We start from the raw sequence: 20,112 nt of genomic DNA on the forward strand, positions 1-20,112 counted from the left end.
AAAGGTTGTGATTATAGAGACAAAGGACGAACTGGGTGTGAGCATTTTTCAAAACTTCTCTCCCTCCTTACATCTTCATCAAGAACTAAATTTTATTTACTATTTAGCCCATTTGTTTTCATATTTTTTAAAAAAGTATAACAACTCAGCTAGATTTATATTTGAGTTCAGTGTAAGCAGAAATTGGATTTTTTAAATATTTCTTTCCCCCAAACCATGCAGTTTCCTTTATTTGCTGATTATGGTATGCTGTTACTAAGTCTATGAGAAACCTCTCTGTGAAGTGCATTTTAATATTTAGATCAAACAGCAATTGGAATACATTAATGCCCAGTGGGTAAATGTGTCATTTGAAAGCAGCTGCTGAGCCTTCTCCCTGCTGCTCCAGTTAACACATACTGCACACTTTTGTCAGCAAGAGGCAGTGCATATGGATGAAACCACTTTGCAGCTCATTAATATGATATGCAGGAGTGAGCAAAGGATTAATCAATCTGCCCATTGCAAACAATACCTTGCCAAGACCTTTCCCAAGTACATGCTTTGCCCTAAAGGGTGCTAGGCTCTAGGGGGTGGGATTAGCATGTAAGAAAACGTCCCTTGGGTCTCTAGCTTTGGTTCAGTCCATTGACTAACAAGTTTCCCCGCCCCTCACTTCTCCTTCATCCCCCGTCCCTGATGATGGAGACATTGGATAGTGAAATTCTAGTTCTGGGACTCCTCGCGTCTCAGCGGAATCTCTCGTTGAACTTTTTTTTGTTTTGCTTCAAAGCTATTTGAAGTACAAAGCTTTGCTGTTGATTTTTTCTCTTAGTCTTTCATTATCATTTCACTTTCTCTCTTCCTTTTTAAAAAAAATTCTTTCTAAATTGCACACTTGACATTTTACTGAGCAAAGTAAGAAATCTTGTAAACCCAATTGTTGTTATTTTTTCCTCTCCCCTGGCTAAAATCTCTGCGTTAGTGGTAGCACGGAGGCAGATGGAAGGGTAGCGCGTCCCCCAGCCCAAGGTTTCATTCATGCTCCGCTGGCTCCCCAGGCAGCTGGGCTGGTGCTCCACTCTGGTGCTGGCTGAGCCAGGCTGTGCGGTGAGCGAGAGATGGACCGCTTCCTGGGTTTTGTCAAGCAGATAAGAAGATCTAGGAGAAGAAAGGGGAAAAAGTACCGACCAGAAGAGGATTACCACGAGGGCTATGAGGATGTCTATTATTACGCCTCAGAGCATTTTCGAAGTAAGCGCTACCCTCCACCTCCTGTTCCTTCTCGCATGCTGGGGCTAACAATAAACCTTGTGTGGAGCTTTAATCTTAAATGCAAAAGGTTTTCCAGATGGTGTTCTCTGGGAGCTGTCTGTAAGTACTGAAGTGCTACATTTTGCTTGATTTGTTGCAAGAATAGCTATCAGATAGCATCTAGACAGTATAAACTGTCCAGATCTATACACATGGTTAATATTTTCAGTGCAATTAATTGATTATGTTAGCATTTTAATGAGCCACTCAAAAAAGTATCTTGCAAGCCCATGTAGTAGGTGGTTAGAATACGTTCGGTTTTAATTGTTGCTCTTAGATAACTGTTTTTTCTTTTTGATTAGGAGAGTAGTTTATTCGGAAGAAATAATTGTTCAAGTTGATGCTGATAATTATTGTTCCTTATGCAGACTTCTAGACAGTTATCTATGATAAATCCGAGGTGTTGTTTGTACAAGGAAGTTCAAATGCTTTTCTCTGATGCATGTTCATAATTTTATTACTAAGTTAAGGGAACTCTTATTTGCTGTCAACTAGAAGCAGTGATACCTTAAGAAAAAAAGAATATATCTATATTAAGATATTTGTAAATGAGCTTCTGAATAGCAGAGAACTAGAATTTCTCTTGTGCTTATCATTGCTTTAAGTTCCTGGTGAGGTTTAGACTTGTCCTAATAGATTTAAAATGCCTAGAAACACCTAAGGGTTCAGAGAGAAAGCAGATACATAGTTTATGAGGTGTCCTAAATGGGGGATACTGGCAGCTATGCATGCTCTACACTTACAAAATTCAAATTTATTTTTATCTTCTTGAATAAGGATCTTTATAAACTTATATTTCAGTTCTAATATATCCTGGCCTTTTGATGTTTAACCATGAATATATACCAGTTACAACCTGTGAGTGTTGACTGATAAATAATTTAGATTCCATTTCCGTGGTATTGGAATCCATGAGAATTAGTTCTAAATGCCAGAAATTCTGTTGTGATTGATGAAAGTTGAGGGTTGAAAATTCATGTGGTGGCAATAACACAATAATGAAAAATTATAATTCTTTGACATTTGCTTGAATAATATGGCTGTGTTGCTTTTACAGAGTAATTCCTGAGTTTTAGAGATGTTTCTTTTCATCATGCTTTTACATGAATAATCTGTTCTAGTGTAGTGACGATCTATGTTTCCTGAACTTAGTTTCCATTGAATTTAACTAAGATTTGTGTCACATCAAAAAATACTGTCAGTTTGCATGCATAATTCTGAAAACTCGGAGACTGAAAAGAAAAACGGAGCTTAGGAACTTTTAGTTACTTTGGTATTGGAAATTGTACATATTTCTTACAACCAATATATACTGAGTCAAATTCACACCTTCTTGGGTTTGTATTGTGATGTGTTTGTGCAAATAGAATCAAACAATCTCAAATTCCTGCATCCTACTAGTTTTGGTAAGAATTTAAAAACAACAAAAGTACTTTATAAGTTTACAAAATGCGCCCACAAGGAGAAATATTTATGGAGATATCTAAGAAGTAGCCCTAAACTAGAGTTAGGAGAATTAGATATCAAAGACAGTAGTCTCCACACATTAAATGCAGTAACTTAAAGAGAATCATGTTTTATCTGATTTGTCAAGGTCATGCTAAGGATAAGATGCTGAACATCAAAAGTCATTTGCTTTAGATGCAGGATGGACATGTTTTCCCCTATGATTTATCAGAAAGTACCCGTTATGTAACATATAACTTTTGGAGTTAGATGCATATCAAATCTCCAACTTCAGACTGCTACATAATAAACAGAAGGTGTCACAATGGGCTCTGACACTTGGGATTTGACATTTCATCAAATGTCAAATTGCCAGGGCTTTTAAAGAAGCCATGTCATACAACATAATGACCTCTCAGTGCATCTTTTGGCTTCCGTTTCAGGTCCTGTCTGAATGGGGTAGGAGAGACATCCCCTCATATTTTACAGGTGTAAAATAGCTGTATTTTACAGCTGTAAAATAGTAAGGCTGATACTCATCCTTAAGATCAATTCTCAAAGAGTTAATTAACATGGTTGACTTTAATTACATCTACAGCGTATCTATTCTAATTAGTCTTTGGCATAATTTGAAAGTTTTATGCCCTGCATTTCCCTAGATGGCTTAGAAAAATTATTTACATTGAGACTCAAATCTTGGTGAAATTTACTGATGACGTTCACATCTTAGTTAATGGTACTATTGATAAACCAGAAGTGTCATTATTATTTTTCTCCCTGTGGTGTTTCTTTCTTGAAAGAAACTTACCTCTCTGTTTTGTCAATTTATCCGATGGTTCAGATTACCGCAAGGACGTTATACGTATAATAATGAATGACTGAGCCCAGAAAGACCTTCCCAGAAAGGTCCCCAATAAGTCTGCCCTTCCTTTAGTACATTCTCAAGTGTTTGCTGATATTTAACTTTATCCTAGATAATTTCTCTTCTATCGTAAGGGTTCTGGTTTCAGATTTTACCATCTTTTCCTTCATCTGAAATACAACGCAGCTTATAATTTCATGAAATGCCAAAACCTGAATTACAATATCAGTAGGGTCTGATAGTATGAAAGAGAAGTTATCCTAAAAATGGAAAATTTTTCTGTAACTCCATCAAAACTGACTTTTAGCAGTGATCATGGTGATAGACTGATTTTAAATCTTCCCTGATTTTATGTTGACTTAATGAATGTCACTGTGCATGGGATGACTGTCTTTGGTTTTTTAAAATCTGCTTTCATCATTCATCTATCCTTTCATAATTCTAAGGTTAGAGTTTAAATAAACTAAACAATTGTTTTGGGAAAATCACCACACTTTTCTGGGGTTTTGTTTCCTAAAATGTGACAGGAGGGATATTTGTTTCTTAAGATTTTTCAAGTTCTAAGACTCTATGATTTTAAACTTTGTTTTACTTTCTAAAGCAATTCAGGTAAAGGTATTGGCTGAAGGATTTTAACCGGGATTTAAACTAAAAAATTCACCTGTGTTATGGGGAATTGGTTTTTCTGGCAGGAATCATCGGTAGGACGGTTCCTGTTGCTTTAAGTTAGTAATCTATCATTGAATATGCAGGAGTTTTAGAGAATCTTTATAAACCTATGAAATTCTGAGCATGTTGTTAAGTCCTAGACCTCATCTTTTAATGTAATTTTATCTGCCCCAAACCACCATTTACTCTGAAATTCTCACATGGATGATTCATTTGGTATTTTTATTTAAGAAAACCTGGCACTGATTACAGAACTGCTTTATAAACCTTACTGCAACAAAAAGCTAAAAAAAAGGATACTGAAATTCAGTTTTATGGTATTTGTTGCTTTTATTTGTTGTTCCCTAAATACTGGATTATAACAATGCCTTTTTAAAGACTGGCAGATCATATTTGATTAGTCTGTTCATAAAAAATTAAATCTTCTGATCCTGTTTTTAATGTATATTTTTATTTAATCACATAGGATAATATTCAAGTTCTAAGACAGATAATGTGCATTTTATAAGTATTCTCTTAGCTCTGTTCGTATTCATGATAGAAATCCTGACCTGCCTGAGTCCAGGCAGGGTATGGTTATTGAATGACTTGAAAAGGAGGAATTTGTTTATCTCTTACTAATGTGAAAGTATGTGAGCCACTTTCACTTATGGCCCTGGCGCCTTTTTGCACATGTGTAATGGCTTTGAATTAGGCATGGAGTTCCTCCGAGGTAGCCACTCTTTTCTGCTTTCATCCTGACTCACCTGGGCAGGTGTGAGCTGTGTGGTGAAGCTACTCAGGGCAGTCCTCAGCGACCCATTCATCTTTCCCACTGAGGTCCTTTCAGGAAAACCAGAGAAAGGGGGGGAACAGGAATACGTACCAGGAACAGGTCTTTTGAAAATAGGTCATTTGTATTTACAAATCTTTTTTTGTTCTTTTGTTGTTGTTCTTTGCCTATTCTAATAGGTATTGAGCAACAATTGTGATGTGTGTGCATACAATCACTGTTAGCTAAGTTACTTTATTAAACAATGTCTGCATCTAAAGTCCCCAGTTAGCCAATTCAGGCTTTAAGTTGCCTGAGATGTTCAAAATGCATTTTAAGAGGGCTGCTCACTTTCTTTTATTTCATTGAAAGATGTCCTACACTGTTCTTAGAGGAAAAACAGTTTTGGTAGTGGGTGTTTGTAGTTTGAGAATTTTTAGGAATTGCTGTGGGTAATTAGTTCAAGTAATTTTTTCTCACTAGTTTCCTTTACAAGTTTGTTTGTTTGTAAATTCATGTAACCACATCCTCTCTGCTTACTGGAATTGACATCAAATTCGGATTCTGTCTCTTGATAAGCATGCCATAAGGATAGAGTGAGAACTTTCACCTACACTTTGGAAAGATGGCTGGTCCCTGCTCCTCTGTGTGCAAAAGCTGAACACAGCAATCACAGGGTGGGGGAGTGAGGGAGAGGAAGGGAGGAAGGGAAGAAGAGAGGGCAGCACATTTCATAGGTCATCCTTACCTATCTGAGGTTTGCAAGCGTAAAAGCCATTTATTTCTATGTTAAAAACAGTGATCATCGAAGTGGCAGGTCTTGGATGTGAGATACTGAATGATTCAAACCTTAGCTGTACTTAGTTTGATTCACAAAATCCCAAATGAGAAACATCGGTTATATAGAAATAGGGCAAACTTGCTTGTTTTATGACCACACTGCTTATTTTTCTTTCCTAAGAATTGCTTTCCATCTCTAGTATAATGGTTTGGTTGAAAATTGATTGACTACCATGTTACATTTGTCTGGGGTGTTTTGTGTCATCAACTTCATTATTTCAAACTGTATTTTTTTCCCACATGGAATAGTGTAAAGGAATATTAAAGTTGAAAGGGACCTTAGAATCCGTTTGTCCAATCTGAGTCTTTTTTTTAGATGAATAAAGCAGGATACAAACAAGGTAAGTGGCTTATGCAAGCCCCCACTGATCCTCAAGGCAGACCTGATAGAGTCTGGTCCTCCACCCTTTATTCTACACTCATCTTTTAGTTCTCCGATGACTCTTCCAATATTTAAGGGCTTGGATCCATCTACAAATGAATTAGAATTTTAATTTCCCTTCTTGGTGGCTTTATTCTTTTGAGCAGTGGGTCATCTTATCTTAAACTAAACTCTTGAACAAAAACTAACTCCTAATATAATATTGAAGGTGAAATTACCTTGGTGTCTTATTTATAGATGATGCTAGTAACAGTGACTGTCACTGACTCAAAAACCAGCCAACAATATTTTTTGTATCACCTCCCATTTGCTCTGTGGTTTGTGCATATACAGCCACTTCTGCCAATGAATATCCCTTCAGGAGACTGAAAGTGGCATAAGTCTATCAGGAATATTAGAATTAGGAGGATCCTTGGAGTTCAGTTAGGGAGCCCTGCTATTTCATATAGGAAGTTCTTTCTCAGCATCCCTGCTCTATGGACCTCCAGCTTTTATTTATATCCTTCCTGTATGAACACATTCATTTCCAGACCAGGCAAGTCATTGAATAAGCCTAAGTCTCTTTTAAACAAGCTCTAAGCTTTATGTTAAGTTGTTTGTGTATTCCAACAAATACAGTAATATGCTCAAAATTTTATCTTGACCCAGATAAACATAGACTCTTATATTTAATGTGCAATAAGATTTCACGCCTCCCCTCTCTTCACATTATTCTTTTGCCGACGTAACATATGGTATGTGGAGGTGAGTAATGCCTTCAATGCTATTTTTGTTTTAACTGTACAAACCCAGAAGAGCTCTGCATTGGGCCCACATCCATTTGGTAATTTTTCTTTTTAAAATTTCTTAAAGGTCACCAAATCTCCCATTTATTTAATGAGAAATACATACTGTGCTTTGTGTTTGCATGATGTAGTGGACATCTATTTGTTTGCCTTGAAAATCTTTTTCCCCCCTGGGAGGAACAATTCTCATATTTAAAATATTCCTGTTTCTATTCCAATTTGGTCATTATTGATTAATCAAAACCGACATAATTAAATTATACCATTGCCTTGGCTATGGTGATTGGTCTGGCAATAGACACATAAACCAAGCTGGGTCAATGAGAGCGCTCCTCTGGGAGCTTGCAAATTCAACTCAGTGCCCTTTATCACATGGAAAAAAACAGTCTGGAATAGGAGAGAATCAAGTCAATATGTAAAAGAGATGAGAATAAAAGATCAAGAGACCTGTCACAGTTTTTGGTTTTTTTTTTTTTAAAGGTTAGCGTTTTTTTTGTTTTTTTAAAAAATATTTTATTGATGGATTGATTGATGCCGGGTCTTAGTTGCGGCAGGCAGGCTCCTTAGTTGCAGACTGTGGGATCTTCATTGTGGCATGTGGGATCTTTTTAGTTGTGGCATGCATACTCTTAGCTGCAGCATGTGGGATGTAGTTCCCTGACCAAGGATCAAACCCGGGCCCTCTGCATTGGGAGTGCGGAGTCTTAACCTCTGTGCCACCGGGGAAGTCCCCCTCTCACAGTTTTGTAGTCACCAGTCCAGACCTTGGGGTCTCTAGGGCTGCCCACATTGAATGTCACATAGCTAGAAAGGACCAGAACCAAAACTGGAACTCAGATCAGCTATTTTCTAGTTTGATCGTGTGGGTAGTTTTTTAAATTTGGAAAATATTATTGTTTGGTATTCTCATCGGTAGAGATAAGTGCCAGAGGTAGAAACTAGATTCTTTCAATTAAACTTCCTACCCTCCAAAAAAGTAATTTTCTTAATGGGATTAAGGTACTCTGTGACTTTAGAGGAATCATGTAGATCTCTATGCTTCTTCAGTTTCTTATTTGTAAAGTGTGGGTACTCCATCCCAGTGCAGAGGACCAGAGACCCTCAGAGAGGATCCATTGGCAGGTCTAGATACAGTATTTTAGAGCTGTGTCTCTCAGGGCATCACACAGCCAAAGCAGCTGGAGGAGGGAGATGGCCAGAAGACAGATTTGAGCAGAAGACATGATTTCACCTAGCAACATAACTGCTGTGCATTTAACATTCTCTGCCCTCACTTTCTGTTCAGAGTTAAATCTTGTTTGAGAGGGGGCCACACAACTTCCCTATCCACATCTCACTGGAGTTCTGCCACCAGTATCTATAGATGCATAAAAGAGGGTTTGGATACACACAATTCTTTCTCATCAGTATATGCCCTAAAACTAGGTGCTGTAGAATACCAAGTACAGGACAGTGAGTCCCCCGAAAGGACATGCGTGTGTGTGTACGCGTGCGTGCGTGTGTGCATGTGCATGTGTGTGTGCATGAGAGAGAGAGAGAGCGCACAACCCCCAACTCACACACGGGACTTATATAGATACTTGTGAGGTCAAAAACAACACCCTTTCTTAACCCTAAGGCAATATCTATTTCTCCGGGCAGGCTGTGTCCTGCTGGTTAAGGATGTGGGACCTGGGTGAGACTACCTGAGTTGGAATCATTGATAAGTGAACTTGGCAAGTAAATCTGTTTGTGCCTCAGTTTCCTCATCTATGAAATTGGGTCAATAACTACCCATCTCTTAGTGTGGGTTATTGTGAATTGAATGACATAATACAGCACTAAGTGCTTGACACATAGTGAGCACTTAGTAAATGTTAATAGAAGAAAGCCTTATTCATAAAGGTATTAAGTAAAGCACAATGGATAGTTATGAATGGCAGGCTAAGGAGCTTACATTCATTGTGCAGGCACTGGGGCACTATTGTAGGTTTTCAAGTAGAGGTAGAGCCAGCAAAGAGCTGTACTTTAGGGGGATTAGTATGGTATTAGTGTATAAAAGGGATTAGAGGTAGAGATATAAATAAAAGGGCATATACGGCAGTTGTGGGATAACATAGGTATGAACAGAAAAAAATATATTCGACACACTGAGTTTGTGTTGCCAGGAAGATGTCCAAGGAGAGCTGTAAGGAGGCAGCTTGAAATATGGAAGTTGGAATTGTGGAAAGGGGGTAGGATTCAAGAGATTTGGAAGATGTGTATATAGATTTGATGGATGAATCATGGGACTAGACGACCTTGGTAAGAAAGAGCGGTCTTTTGACTCTGTCTTATGCTGACTATTCTTGGGACCAAATGAGGAAAACTGATTAAACATACAATTCTGATGATGTAAGAGAGAGTGTCAACAGATAGAGGAATCAATGCTGTGGCTACCTTCATAAGGGAATTCGTAATGAGTACTGAATGGATTGCCCATTTGATTAATTTCTTATAATACTGATATAAAAGATTAATTGAAAGTTGATTATGCAAAGGGAAATGCAACTCAAAATAGGTGTTAGGATTCAAAAGTTGGATTTTTATTAGTGTTGTACATTGGGTTGTGGTGTCCTGGAGAGGAAGCAACTTCTAAATGAGTTTAGAAAGAGCGGGGACTAGTATGTGCTGCAACATGGAAGAACCTCAAAACATGCTAAATGAAAAAGCTAGACTCAAAAATCCATGCACTGATGCAGACGGGCACAAGGTTTCCTGATGGGGTGATAGAAATGTTTTAAAAATTAGACTGTGATAATGGTTGTACAGTTCTGTAAACTTACTTAGAAATTGTTAAATTGATTTTTAAAAAGATAGAGCGATAGGCCCTCAAATGAATATATGTAAGGTTTTTGGTTTTGTTTTAGCAGCTCCCAAATGAGCAATCAGAGTTTATTTTCCACTATGGAATGTCCTAGGCATTAGCTCAATCAAGAAGTGTTTGTTAAGTCCCAACTCAGAAAAAAAGCAAATCAAATATGGAATACAGAATGATTCACCATGATGCCAGAGGGAAACACTCCCAGTGGTATTTTAGAATATATAACAGAATTGATTATATGCCTTTTTTATTTGAAGTGTTAGAATTCCACTCCAATATCTCATCAACTATTACTATAATTATTACTAGCTTAGAGCCAAGAAGCTTTTCTGAAACATTGAACCATAGAACTGAGCACTTTGGGTCAGTAGATTTGAACTAAATATCAGCACTTAGGTCTATAGTTATGTAGAAATTGAGTTGGACTTCAGTTAACATACTAATATACCTTTGAAGTATATTACTTACTATACTAATATACCTTTGAAGATCTCTGTTCTAGAAACTGCCTGAACCGAGTCCAAAATATTATGGCTAAACAGATTATCATAATTAAGTCATTTTAAATTTATTTATTTAAATTAAGTAATATTTAAGGTAGAGTATAATGCTTGAATTTTCTCCTTTACTTCCCTATCCTGCCAAGAAAAGGAAGACAACTTATGGTAAGCACCCCATCATTTTTATTCATTCAGCAAGTACTTGATGATACTCTTCACATGCCAGGCGTCATTCTAGGTGCTAGGGATTGGGTGGTTCAGAAAACAGAGAAGGTCCTTGCTTTACTAGAACCAGAAATCTAACGGGGGAACAGAAAATAAAGAAAGTGTGTTGGGTACAGTGGAGAAAATCAGAGTTTTACGGGCTAGAGCTTTAGAGGTAGTAACGGGGGTGCTTGTCTTAGCTAAGGCGATCTCTCTTTGAGAACGAGATGTTTGGGCTGACTCTGATAGAAGAGACAGAGCCCCCTTGTGATAATCTGCATAGGAGCCAGGGCACAAACCCTCCAGTATTAGAAATGTGTTTATTCGTTTTCATACAGCGCTTGCAGTGACATCTTCTGAATGAGCTGTCTCTTTAGCCTTCATTTGTAAAATCAGTTGTTTGGAACTGCAAATGCATTTTCCCCTAGATTTCAAGCTACGCCTGACCCTAAAGGCCTTTGCAATATTTCACTAACAGGTAAAGTATGGCTGTGGCCAAAGGAGGGGGAGTTAGTGGAGAAAACCTTAATTTTGCTGAAAAAGGTAGGGCTGCAGTTGCCTTTCATGTATAGGAGTCTTCTGTTAGAAGACTTCTGCCAAGTTAAGGGATGCCTAAAGCAGCAGCAGTGTTTCGGAGGAATGAGAAAATAGTTCGCTTTACCTTTAGATTAGTGTCACTTGATTCTGAACATCCATTGAGCACATTTCTTAACCTAAAAGTGTACTTGCCATGTAATCAGAGGATACTAAAATGTATGCTTGTTTCATAGTTTCTTGTTCAAAAATATACCCCACTTCTCCCTGGTCTTTGAAAATCACCACAGTATAGATACTCAATGGCTTGTGCATTTTATAGGAAAGATTATACATCAAAGAATTTTTTTCCAGAGAGTGAGCAGAGTTGTACAGGGTCTTTAGGTTACAGCCCATAGCATTGCCAGTCTCTGTGCTTTATGGAGAATTGGACCCTTTACATTTCTGTTGTTTATTATTTTACTAGCAGTAGATAGCCAGGGAATTTTATATTGCTTCTTGGAATATTAAGTTGTTTGCCAGATCAGTTACTATTTGTTAACTATGATTTATAGGATAATTTTTTATATTTAGAAATAAATTCAGTGTAAGATTTAAAATATCTTTCTGTTTTCTGTCGATTGTCTGAATTGCTTTTCTGGAGACATGTCAAACCAACAAACTTAAAACTTATGCCTGATTTCGATGCTGTGATGAGCGCTTTGTGAAAAGAGGTGCTTCTGATCACTGCAGAGCTGATCTTACGTTTTCATGTTGCTCTTCTGCTGGTGGTGGTATGTGAATCATGAATTTGCAGGTGTGGAAAATATTTGATTTGTGAAGCCCCATTTTTGAGATAAAACTAGGCACATATCACATGCACTGGTTAAATGTCACATGTAACCAGTATAGAATGTGAAGCCAACAGTGGCATCTTGCTGATTCTAAAAATTGAATGTAGGTTAACAAATAGCCACAGTGGAGAGTTTTGCAGTCACAGTTGTGGCTAATGTTTTTTTTTAACATCTTTATAGGAGTATGGTTGCTTTACAGTGGTGTGTTACTTTCTGCTGTATAACAAAGTGAATCAGCTATATGTATACATATATTACCGTATCGCCTCCCTCTTGCGTCTCCCTCCCACCCTCCCTATCCCACCGCTCTAGGTGGACACAAAGCACCGAAGTGATCTCCCTGCACTATGTGGCTGCTTCCCACTAGCTAGCTATTTTACGTTTGGTAGTGTATGTATGTCCATGCCACTCTCTCACTTCGTCCCAGCTTACCCTTCCCCCTCCCTTTCCAATCCAAGAACATGGTATATCTCTCCATCTGTTTGTGTCATCTTTAATTTCTTTCATCAGTGTCTTACAGTTTTCTACATACAGGTCTTATGTCTCCTTAGGTACGTTTATTCCTAAGTAGTTTACTCTTTTTGTGGCAATGGTAAATGGGAGAGTTTCCTTCTCTTTCAGATTTTTCATCACTAGTGTATAGGAATGCAAGAAATTTCTGTGCATTAATTTTGTATCCTGCAACTTTACCAAATTCATTGATTAGCTCTAGTAGTGTTCTGGTGGCATCTTTAGGATTTTCACTATATAGTATCATGTCATCTGCAAACAGTGACAGTTTTACTTCTTCTTTTCCGATTTGGATTCCTCTTCTTTCTTTTTCTTCTCTGATTGCTGTGGCTAAAACTTCCAAAACTATGTTGAATAAGAGTGGGAAGAGTGGGCAACCTTGTCTTGTTCCTGATCTTAGAGGAAATGTTTTCAGTTTCTCACCATTGAGAATGATGTTGGCTGTGGGTTTGTCATATATGGCCTTTATTATGTTGAGGAAAGTTCCCTCTATGCCTACTTTCTGGAGGGTTTTTACCATAAATGGATGTTTAATTTTGTCAGAAGCTTTCTCTGCATCTATTGAGGTGATCATATGTTTTTTCTCTTTCAATTTGTTAATATGGTGTATCACATTGATTGATTTGCATATATTGAAGAATCCTTGCATTCCTGGGATAAACGCTAATTGATCATGGTGTATGTACCTTTTAATGTGCTGTTGGATTCTGTTTGCTAGTATTTTGTTGAGGATTTTTGCATCTATGTTTGTCAGTGATATTGGCCTCTGGCTTTCTTTCTTTGTCACACGTTTGTCTGGTTTTGGTATCAGGGTGATGGTGGCCTCGTAGAATGAGTTTGGAGTGTTCCTCCCTCTGCTATATTTTGGAAGAGTTTGAGAAGGATGGGTGTTAGCTCTTCTCTAAATGTTTGATAGAATTCGCCTGTGAAGCCTTCTGGTCCTGGGCTTTTGTTTGTTGGAAGATTTTTTTTTTTTCTTTTTTTTTTTTGCGGTACACGGGCCTCTCACTGCTGTGGCCTCTCCCACCGCGGAGCACAGGCTCCAGACGCGCAGGCTCAGCGGCCATGGCTCACGGGCCCAGCCACTCTGCGGCATGTGGGATCTTCCCAGACCGGGGCACGAACCCGTGTCCCCTACATTGGCAGGCGGACCCTCAAACACTGTGCCACCAGGGAAGCCCTGTTGGAAGATTTTTAATCACAGTCTCAATTTCAGTGCTTGTGATTGGTCTGTTTATATTTTCTATTTCTTCCTGGTTCAGTCTCAGAAGGTTGTGCTTTTCTATGAATTTGTCCATTTCTTCCAGGTTGTCCATTTTATTGGCATAGAGTTGCTTGTAGTAATCTTTCATGATCCTTTGTATTTCTGCAGTGTCAGTTGTTACTTCTCCATATTCATTTCCAATTCTGTTGATTTGAGTCTTCTCCCTTTTTGTCTTGATGAGTCTGGCTAATGGTTTATCCATTTTGTTTATCTTCTCAAAGAACCAGCTTTTAGTTTTATTGATCTTTGCTCTCATTTCCTTCATTTCTTTTTCATTTATTTCTGATCTGATCTTTATGATTTATTTCCTTTGCTAACTTTGGGGTTCTTTTGTTCTTCTTTCTCTAATTGCTTTAGGTGTAAGGTTAGGTTGTTTATTTGAGATGTTTCTTGTTTCTTGAGGCAGTATTGTATTGCTCTAAACTTCCCTCTTAGAACTGCTTTTGCTGCATCCCATAGGTTTTGGGTCATTGTGGTTTCGTTGTCATTTGTTTCTAGGTATTTTTTGATTTCCTCTGATTTCTTCAGTGATCTCTTGGTTATTTAGTAGTGTATTGTTTAGCCTCCATGTGTTTGTATTTTTTACAGATTTTTTCCTGTTATTGATATCTAGTCTCATAGCCTTGTGTCGTAAAATACACTTGGGACGATTTCAATTTTCTTAAATTTACCAGGGCTTGATTTGTGACCCAAGATATGATCCGTCCTGGAGAATGTTCCATGAGCACTTGAGAAGAAAGTGTATATGTTGTTTTTCAATGGAATGTCCTATAAATATCAATTAAGTCCATCTTGTTTAATGTGTCATTTAAAGCTTGTGTTTCCTTATTTATTTTCATTTTGGATGATCTGTCCATTGGTGAAAGTGGGGTGTTAAAGTCCCCTAGTATGACTGTGTTACTGTTGATTTCCCCGTTTATGGCCGTTAGCATTTGCCTTATGTATTGAGTTGCTCCTATGCTGGGTGCATAAATATTTACAATTGTTATATCTTTTTCTTGTATTAATGCCTTGATCATTATGTAGTGTCCTTCTTTGTCTCTTGTAACAGTCTTTATTTTAAAGTCTATTTTGTCTGATATGAGAATTGGTACTCCATTTTCTTTTGATTTCCATTTGCATGGAATATCTTTTTCCATCCCCTCACTTTCAGTCTGTATGTGTCCCTAGGTCTGAAGTGGGTCTCTTGTATAAACAGCATATATACAGGTCTTGTTTTTGTATCCATTCAGCCAATCTCTGATTTTGGTTGGAGCATTTAATCCATTTACATTTAAGGTAGTTATCAATATGTATGTTCCTATTACCACTTTCTTAAATGTTTGGGGTTTATTATTGTAGGTCTTTTCCTTATCTTGTGTTTCCTGCCTAGAGAAGTTCCTTTAGCATTTGTTGTAAAGCTGGTTTGGTGGTGCTGAATTCTCTTCGCTTTTGCTTGTCTGTAAAGGTTTTAATTTCTCCATCAAATCTGAATGAGATCCTTGCTGGGTAGAGTAATCTTGGTTTTAGGTTTTTCCCTTTCATCACTTTGTCCTGCCACTCCCTTCTGGCTTGCCGAGTTTCTGCTGAAAGATCAGCTTATGGGGATTCCCTTGTATGTTAATTGTTGCATTTCCCTTGCTGTTTTTAATATTTTTTCTTTGTATTTAATTTTTGATAGTTTGATTAATATATGTCTCGGTGTGTTTCTCCTTGGATTTATCCTGTTATGGGACTCTCTGCATTTCCTGGACGTGACTATTTCCTTTCCCTTATTAGGGAAGTTTTCAACTATAATCTCTTCAAATATTTTCTCAGCCCGTGTTTTTTCTCTTCTCCTTCTGGGACCCCCATACTTTGAATGTTGTTGCGTTGAATGTTGTTCCTGAGGTCTCTGAGACTGTCCTCAATTCTTTTTATTCTTTTTCCCTTATTTTTCTCTTCAGTGGTTATTTCCACTGTTTTATCTTCCAGGTCACTTATGCGTTCTTCTGCCTCAGTTATTCTGCTATTGATTCCTTCTAGAGAATTTTAAATTTCATTTATTGTGTTGTTCATCACTGTTTGTTTGCTCTTTAGTTCGTCTAGGCCCTTGTTAAACATTTCTTGTATTTTCTGCATTCTATTTCCAAGATTTGGGATCATCTCTACTATCATTACTCTGAATTCTTTTTCAGGTAGACTGCCTATTTCCTCTTCATTTGTTTGGTCTGGTGGGTTTTTACCTTGCTTCTTCATCTGGTGTGTATTTCTCTGTCTTCTCATTTTGCTTAACTTACTGTGTTTGGGGCCTCCTTTTTACAGACTGCCAGTTTGTAGTTCCCATTGTTTTTGGTGTCTTATCCCAGTGGCTATGTTTAGTTCAGTGGGTTGTGTAGGCTTCCTGGTGGAGGGGACTGGTGCCTGTGTTCTGGTGGATGAGGCTGGATCTTGTCTTGGTGGTGGGCAGGACTGCATCCAGTGGTGTGTTCTGGGGTGTCTGTGAACTTACTATTATTTTAGGCAGCCTCTCTGCTAATGGGTTGAGTTGTGTTCCTGTCTTGCTAGTTGTTTGGCATAGGGTGTTCAGCACTGTAGCTTGATGGTTGTGGAGTGGAGCTCTGTCTTAGCATTGAGATGGAGATCGCTGAGAGAGCTTTCGCCATTTGATATTATGTGGAGCTGGGAGGTCTGTGGTGGAACAATGTCCTGAACTCGGCCCTGTCCCAGCTCAGAGGCTCAGGCCTGACACCCGGCTGGAGCACCAAGACCCTATCAGCCACATGGCTCAGAAAAAAAGAAAGAAAAGAAAAGATAGAAAGAAAAAATAAAATATAGTAAAATAAACAATGTTATTAAAATAAATAAATAAAATTATTAAAAATTTTAAAAGTAATTAAAAAAAAGAAAGAAGAGAGCAACCAAACCAAAAGCAGATCCACCAATGATAACAAGTGCTAAAAACTGTACCCCAAAATAAAGAAAATGGACAGACAGAACCCTAGGACAAATTGTAAAAGGAAAGCTATACAGACAGAATCACACAAAGAAGCATACACGTAAACACTCACAAAACGAGAAAAAGGGGAATATATATATATAAAAGGAAGAGAGCAACCAAATGAATAAATAAATCTACTAGTGATAATAAGCTCTAAATACTAAACTAAGATAAACATAAAACCAGAAATAAATTAAATGCAGAAAGCAAACCCTAAGTCTACAGTTGCTCTCAAAGTCCACCTCCTCAATTTGGGATGATTCGTTGTCTATTCAGGTATTCCACAGATGCAGGGTACATCAAGCTGATTGTGGAGATTTAATCCGCTGCTCCTGAGGCTGCTGGGAGAGGTTTCCCTTTGTCTTCTTTGTTCGCACAGCTCCCGGGGTTCAGCTTTGGATTTGGCCCCGCCTCTGCGTGTAGGTCGCCTGAGGGCGTCTGTTCTTCGCTCAGACAGGCCGGGGTTAAAGGAGCAAATGATTCGGGGGCTCTGGCTCACTCAGGCCGGGGGGAGGGAGGGGTACGGATGCGGGGCGAGCCTGCAGTGGCAGAGGCCGACCTGACATTGCACCAGCCTGAGGCACGCGTGTGTTCTCCCGGGGAAGTTGTCCCTGGATCCTGGGACGGTGGCAGTGGTGGGCAGCACAGATTTCCGGGAGGGGAGGCGTGGATAGTGACCTGTGCTCGCACACAGGCTTCTTGGTGGCGGCAGCAGCAGCCTTAGCGTCTCATGCCCGTCTCTGGGGAGCGCGCCGGTAGCCGCGGCTCGTGCCCGTCTCTGGAGCTCGTTCAGGTGGTGCTCTGAATCCCCTCTCCTCACGCACAAGGAAACAAAGAGGGAAGAAAAAGTCTCTTGCCTCTTCGGCAGCTCCAGGCTTTTTCCCGGACTCCCTCCCGGCTAGCCGTGGCGCACTAGCCCCCTTCAGGCTGTGTTCACGCCTCCAACCCCGGTCCTCTCCCTGGGATCCGCCCTCCGAAGCCTGAGCCTCAGCTCCCAGCCCCCACCTACCCTGGCACGTGAGCAGACAAGCCTCTCGGGCTGGTGAGTGCCGGTCGGCACCGATCCTCTGTGCGGGAATCTCTCCGCTTTGCCCTCCGCACCCCTGTGGCTGTGCTCTCCTCCCTGGCTCCGAAGCTTTCCCCCTCCGCCACCCGCAGTCTCCGCCCATGAAGGGGTTTCTAGTGTGTGGAGACCTTTCCTTCTTCACAGCTCCCTCCTATGGGTGCAGGCCCCGTCCCTATTCTTTGTCTCTGTTTTTTCTTTTGCCCTACCCAGGTACGTGGGGAATTTCTTGCCTTTTGGGAAGTCTGAGGTCTTCTGCCAGCGTTCAGTGGGTGTTCTGTAGGAGTTGTTGCACATGTAGATGTATTTTTGATGTATCTGTGGGGAGGAAGGTGATCTCCACATCTTACTTCTCTGCCATCTTGAAGGTCTCCCTGCAACACTTGTTTTTATAAACTGTGATGGGCAAAAAATTAACGTGTGGAAAAAATTAATTTATGCAAGTATTTTGAAGACATGAATATGAACTTACTTTGCTCAGTGAGTTTTACCCTGCCTGGAATCATGATCACTTTTAAGGGAGCAGCTGTCAAAATTTATGGTGAGAAATACAGGTGCTCAGCTGCTGGTTATAAATTTCCACTTTATGGGTTTACAGTGGCCTTTCATTATTGGAATAGAGTTGGGGAATTCCCAGCACCTAAGAACTACTGTTTATGGCTCAGTTTTTCTACCAATACCAAGTTTTCGTGACTTACAGGGACGAACACCTCTTTCATTCTTTAAAATCTCAAAATGTTTGTGTAATGGTGTATTTAGAACCGTTTGGAAGATGATCAGGCATAAAAGGAAACTTAGAGCAAAGAAAAACTATTGGGATCTTCTAGTCCAGCTCTCTGATGCTACATATGATGAATATTCTTAACAGCATAGGAATTTGCTTAGTAATTGTTTTTTAAGACTTAAAGAGAGAAAATATTTAACTCGGGGGCACATAGTCTGCTAAGAATAGGACTGACGAATTTAAGTCTCTTAACTTGGTGTATTTTTAATCTTATCTTTCTCTAAACCTTGCCCATTGAGTCAAAGATTGTCTTCAACTGAATCTCCACCCCACCCCAATCCCAAGGGTTAGATCTGGGGGCACCTGTATACGCAAATGATGGCTTACTTAGTTTGTAATTACCTATATGTCTCTCCTGTGAGTGCCACTCTTTATATTCCAGCACCTAGGACAGTGCCTGGCTGCCTGGCACATTCTGGGCCATCAGTAGATGTTTCTTGCTTAAAAATTTGTGGAGACTGATTCCCATGAGCCACCCACAGACACCCATCTTATTATTTTATAGTAACTTATTCATATATCCATAATGATTAGGAAGTTTAGAAAATAATACTCTCTAGTGGGAAGAATTTGCATTTGCCCTATCTGTAACTCTGATACTGCCCCTCTGTAACTCCACGTAGCATAAGATAGCACAGCTCTTACAACAAATATTTAAGAGAATCTAAATGTGAAGAAAATATAAGGGGAAAAGAAATGTTTGTATTTTATAATATTTTATAGACCTACCTTCTTTTTTTCAATATACACTTGTTACACACTTCTTGAGGCTTGGTCTTCTGGGGTTAGTGCATGCTGGGCCCTGTGCTAAGCACTTACATGAGTTACTCATTTTTACAAATTGAAGAAGATATTATCTGTGGGACAGATATTATCATCCTTATTTTCCATAAAACTAGGGCCAAATGAGCTTAATTATCTGAGCTGTTAGATGTTATTAGCGAATATTCATTAAGCAGTTACTGTGTGCTGTGAGTGGAGCCAAGTGCATCTCATCTCCCAACTACTATGCTGTGTGCCTTCCTCCCCCATGGTGCTGTTTGAGGATGCTGTTGTGATAGGAACCTCTACCGTTTTGATAGGTTGATGACCTCCTAGGTCATCTTGGACATAATTCCAAGCCTCCAAAGGTAAAAAGACAGCAAAAGCAACTGCTGTTATGACTGTTTTTGTAACAAGGTAAATTTTCTCCTCAATCCTGTTTATTCAGTCATTTTGAAATCAGTTGTGCTTTGAACAGGTTAATTTGCCATATTACATTCTGGTGTAACTTTGTGAGGTGTGTGTGTGTGTGTGTGTGTGTGTGTGTGTGTATTCTTCCCCACTGAATCTAAAATTAGGAAATGATGTATATAATTCACAGCATATTTGGATTAGAAGAAAACTTACAATCACCAAAGTGAGCAAACATATCCAGTCTAGGCTGGGGTCCTTGACTAAACCTTGTTCATAATCCCACAGAAACATAGAAGTGACAGCAGGAGGTCTGGGACACATTTGGTCATCTGAATAGGAATGCATGTTGTGTCTATGCTACGTAGAACGCAGATAATTAAAAGTTAAACTGTCCAAAACCAGTGCATCTGTATGA

At 39.1% G+C, this 20,112-nt stretch overlaps 1 protein-coding gene across 3 annotated transcripts in view; it reads left to right on the forward strand.

Annotated features, from left to right (window-relative positions):
- The first annotated feature begins 1,100 nt into the window (after positions 1 to 1,100).
- The window catches only part of GRIP1 (glutamate receptor interacting protein 1), a 461,975-nt gene continuing 442,963 nt past the window's right edge, over positions 1,101 to 20,112 (forward strand). For all 3 annotated transcript variants that reach the window (XM_060112175.1, XM_060112176.1, XM_060112177.1), the window contains exon 1: positions 1,101 to 1,233. In XM_060112175.1, coding sequence (XP_059968158.1) covers positions 1,101 to 1,233 — 133 coding nt within the window. The remainder of the gene's footprint in view (positions 1,234 to 20,112) is intronic.

Source organism: Mesoplodon densirostris, chromosome 11 (genome assembly GCF_025265405.1).
Source record: "Mesoplodon densirostris isolate mMesDen1 chromosome 11, mMesDen1 primary haplotype, whole genome shotgun sequence".
Taxonomy (NCBI): Eukaryota; Metazoa; Chordata; class Mammalia; order Artiodactyla; family Ziphiidae; genus Mesoplodon; species Mesoplodon densirostris.